The 4,350-nt window shown below is 43.1% G+C and overlaps 1 protein-coding gene across 1 annotated transcript in view; it reads right to left on the minus strand.

Annotated features, from left to right (window-relative positions):
- Positions 1-238: 238 nt before the first annotated feature.
- LOC103358188 (stonustoxin subunit beta-like) overlaps positions 239-4,350 on the minus strand; it is a 15,159-nt gene continuing 11,047 nt past the window's right edge. Inside the window, exons 3-6 of the mRNA XM_008283061.1 lie at positions 4,139-4,317; positions 2,040-2,327; positions 1,260-1,306; positions 239-1,154 (exon numbers count right to left, since the gene is read on the minus strand). Coding sequence (XP_008281283.1) covers positions 607-1,154; positions 1,260-1,306; positions 2,040-2,047 — 603 coding nt within the window. The 5' untranslated portion in view covers positions 2,048-2,327; positions 4,139-4,317 and the 3' untranslated portion in view covers positions 239-606. The remainder of the gene's footprint in view (positions 1,155-1,259; positions 1,307-2,039; positions 2,328-4,138; positions 4,318-4,350) is intronic.

A 4,350-nucleotide genomic window follows, 5' to 3' on the forward strand; every position in this document is an offset into this window, starting at 1 on the left:
GTAGTAAAACAATCTTGTGCTTGATAATCAACAGCTGGGGGTACAGGGTGCACTCATTCACAGATATTAGAAGACTAAACACATTGGATCAGGCATCAAAAGTCTAAACACATTGGATGCAACAAGGTTATGTTTCCTATAATCCTCTTGACATGAACAACTTCTTCTTTCTTTCTGTACGGTCACTAGTCTCTCACTTAAATATGTTATGAAAACACATTTCCTCCCATCGGGCCTGTAACCTTTCCACTCACCTTTAATGAAACTTAAGGAAACTTGCTTTGACATTCTTCATGCAGATGTAGTATTTTACATTACAACACCAACCCAAGACACAAGCATGAGGAGGAGAGAGAGCAGGAGCTGAGGGGTTGGTCCTTTTGTAGCCTGGGAGCGCTGGGTCCAAGTGCACCAAGCAGGTAGGACCGCCCACACAGTCTCCAGCAGTCCAGGGACCTGAGGAAGCAGAGCACAACACAGAAAGCCAATGTGCTCAACTACCATACTAGGTGGGGCTGTCACACAAGCTATTTGTTGCGCAAACCATGCTGGTGTTACACTTGGTAGCTTAACAGTCACTCAATCAGAATCCAAGGAACTTGATCATCATGAAGTCATCGACTGAATCTTCTTCTGAACACAGAGACACTGAAGAACCAGACCAGAGTCTGAACCCAGGATACAGGGCTCAGTGAATGTGGTGTTGAAGGTGTGGAGGTGGATCAGAGAACCCCAGGAGACACTGTAGAAGGACAAAGTTCCAGCAGGAACGTCCACATACACTGCGACTCTGTGAGAGACTGAGGAGGACGAGATGACCGTCCCTCCGTTATTGTGCCAGACAGAGTAGTATTTATCACAGCAGTACAGACTCCAGGAATGACTGGTCCCTCCCAACATGGACTCAGCGCTGCGTCCTTTTCTTTTCAGTCCTCTGTAGGTCACTGCAATATGAACCCCTCCTTCCCACTCGACCTCCCAGTAGCAGCGACCAGTCAGACCATCATGACACAGCAGCTGAGGCCAGTGGTCAAATCTGTCTGGATGATCAGGATACAACTGATTCTCTTTCACTTCTGTCACCGTCCTGTTGTTGTTGGACAGTTTGAGGTTTGTGTTCACTGTGTTTGTGTCCAGTGTGAGTTCACATGCATCTAAGGGAGAACAAGACAGCTACGAGTTAATCATCTGATCATTTAGTGAAGATAGTTGAACGTGTGCTGCTTTGTTTTCATGCATCAAATTTAAAACACACTTACACTTCTTCAGACCTGGTATCATCCATCTGCGACCACGAGGCTCCACTCTGAAAGAACAAAAGGGGGTCAGATGAACTGACTGAACTCAAGCATGTAAGTAAACTTTGGACCAACCAGATGATATGATGTGGGGGTTTTCATCTCTTCACTTCAGCATGTTTCATTATCTTAAACACTTCAGTGACTATGAGAAGTGACTGAGTGGTGTGATACAGGCAGGACCGCAGTGTCTCAGCGGTAATAAAAATGACTCCACAGTTTGTTGGTCTTTGTGGTGCAAATCACCAGGAGACTGTTTAAGAAATGACAAGAAGATCTTCTACACATCCTGCAAAGCATTTGGACACATCTCTCGACAGATATTTCAGTTTACTGTCATAGCAGAGAGAAAAAAACAGAAAATACTTACAGTGCTCTAAAAAAAACAGCACTGGCCCTCTTCCTGATGTCTTTGTTTGTTAAATATTTGTCACATTTCAGTTGCTCCAGATTATCAAACAAATACGAATATTAGACAGATATAACCCACGAAATAAAAAATACAGTTTTTAGGCACTGCATATGTTATGTTATGTCGTTTTGTTTTTTCTAAACAATATTCAGGATTAATAAAGTTCTATCTTATCTCATCTTTCACCTGCCCGCAATGAGCTGGAATTAAAGAGCACCAGGAGATCAATACTAAGTTTGTATTTCGCTCTTGCTATCTAAGCAAATGAAATAGTTTTCCACGATGTCTAACTGTCCACGACAGGCATCAATCGACAGGCCTCTCCCTACCTGAGCATCTCTAGTCTGCAGTGTGAATCCTCCAGCACAGCAGACAACAGCGTCACTCCTGAGTCTCCTGGATGGTCGTTGCTCAAGTCCAGCTCTCTCTGATGTAAGAAGTGGTGGCAGAAGAACAAATCCCGGTGTCTCAATCTTAAGGCATAGTGGAACACGTCCTGCTCTCTCTGACTTAAGGGGTTGTAGCTCAGGTCCAGCTCTCTCAGATTGGAGGGGTTTTGGCGCAGAGCTGAAGCCAGAGAACCACAGCCATCTTTTGTGATCAGACAGCCTGAAAGCCTGCAGACACAAAACAACACATGGCAGATAAATAAAAGTGACATCAGGAGTGGTTCTGATTTTAACATACAAACATAGAAAAGGCATTGCACAATACAGTGAGTCTTACACTCCAAACCCAGGACAAGGGGCTACAGTACGGTAGATTTTCAAATTGGCCCAGCAGCACTAAATCAGAGCTAATACTAAATCAGCTCTGGTGATTACATAAAAACCGCACTGTGACAAAATAATCTCAACTCAAAGACCCATGAAGAGACTCCTTCTTGGGGAAAAAATGGCCTGACAATAGAATGAAGTCAAAAGAATCCACACTTCTTCTGGTAATTCTCATTTCTCTACTGAAGTTATCTTCATGGAAATGTGGAGATATGTTGATAAATATTTACTTTACATTCAGACAAACTAATGACAGCAATTAAAATAATGTTGAATCTCTGAGACCAAACTTTTCATTCCAAAGACAATGACATACTACACAGCACACTATGGAGACATCAGATCCAGCTGAAATCTGAGTTCTTCCCTTACAGACATTGATGACAGTCATCTGCGGAGCTGAGCTGTTATCTGCTGAGATGACTGAATGCTTTCACCCTCCTGGTCAGTCCTGAGATCTCAGAAAATATCATCATAAGGCAACATTTGGATAAACACATATTTGAAATTCAAATGTCTAAAAAAAAATCAGATGAAAATTGTAGAAAAAATATGCCAAGGAGAAAGGCCTTGACTGGCTTGAAAATCATGTCAACAAAAACAGTACACTACAGCAGGGGTAGTCAATTAAAAGTCACTGAGGTCCAGTTATGAAAATTTCCTTCAAGTAAAAGGTCCGAACCGAAGTCCAGTGTGTGCCTTATAGCCTTCCCTTATGGCCACATTTTCATGGTTTCAGCAGTACTTATTGTCAATTTTCCGTGCAGGATATGTTTAAATGAGTGCACAGTTACAAGAAGTACAAGTAGTTCCACACAAAAAAAAATAAGGCCTTTATTTCAGATTAGAGAAAACAAAAACCTCACAATAAATACATTTTAAAAAGTGCAAACAGAGCAAAATAACTCTTTTATCTCTTAAATTTAACAGGTTCCAGCCTAAAGCAAATGAAGGCCTCCACTTTAAGTAAAAAAGTCAACATCCTCAGAAAACAATTAATAAAAGGTTTCGTTTGCATGTTGCTGGGCTGTAAATGCGGTGATGAGTCAGATAGATCTGTCATGCAGGGCCTGCAACTCGGTTATTGTGCATGCCCTCAGCTCGGACTTCAGGGAATAACTTTGCTGAAAGAGCTGTGCTTTGTTTTGTAATGTGCTTCACGTTGCTACTTTTAATTAATGCCACGTTTTCAGAGCACATGAGGCCACTGGTTGTGAACTGCCTGACAGAAGAATGAATGTACATTTCTCCGTCCACTCATCTTCAAAGCAGCGTTTTTCCTCATCAACCTTCCTTCTGTTGGAGCAAGACACACTGTCATCACTGTCTCTTCCTCTCTGCTCTGCTGTATGGGCAAGTACAAAGTGGCATCAGCAGCGAGCTGTGCCGGTGTGCTGATCGTGCAGGGAAACCAAACGATTTGATTGGCTCGTCTGAGTGGAGCTATCGCTGGATTAACTGGAGTAGCAGTGCCCGCTCTCTATTGCTGCGACTGTTGGAAAAAATGCTCCATGAAAATCTATTCTCGTGAATTTATCAGAGATTGGTCACAGGTCCGGACAGAACCATCACTCGGTCCGGATCCGGACCGAGCTATGGTGTTAACCTAGATTTTACCCAACTATTTGTTGAACAGGTTGATGAATCCTGACCTGAGAGTTTCCAGTCTGCAGTGTCGACTCTTCAGTCCAGCAGAAAGACTCCTCACTCCTGAATTCTGCAGGTCGTTGTTAGTCAGGTCCAGCTCTGTCAGACTGGAGGACGGTGAGCTGAGCACTGAGGACAGAGCTTCACAGCTTCTCTCTGACAGATTACAGCCACTCAGTCTGAGGAGACAACAAGGAAACAACTGATGAGTTACTGA

This window comes from Stegastes partitus, unplaced genomic scaffold (genome assembly GCF_000690725.1).
Source record: "Stegastes partitus isolate 25-593 unplaced genomic scaffold, Stegastes_partitus-1.0.2 Scaffold296, whole genome shotgun sequence".
NCBI lineage: Eukaryota > Metazoa > Chordata > Actinopteri > Pomacentridae > Stegastes > Stegastes partitus.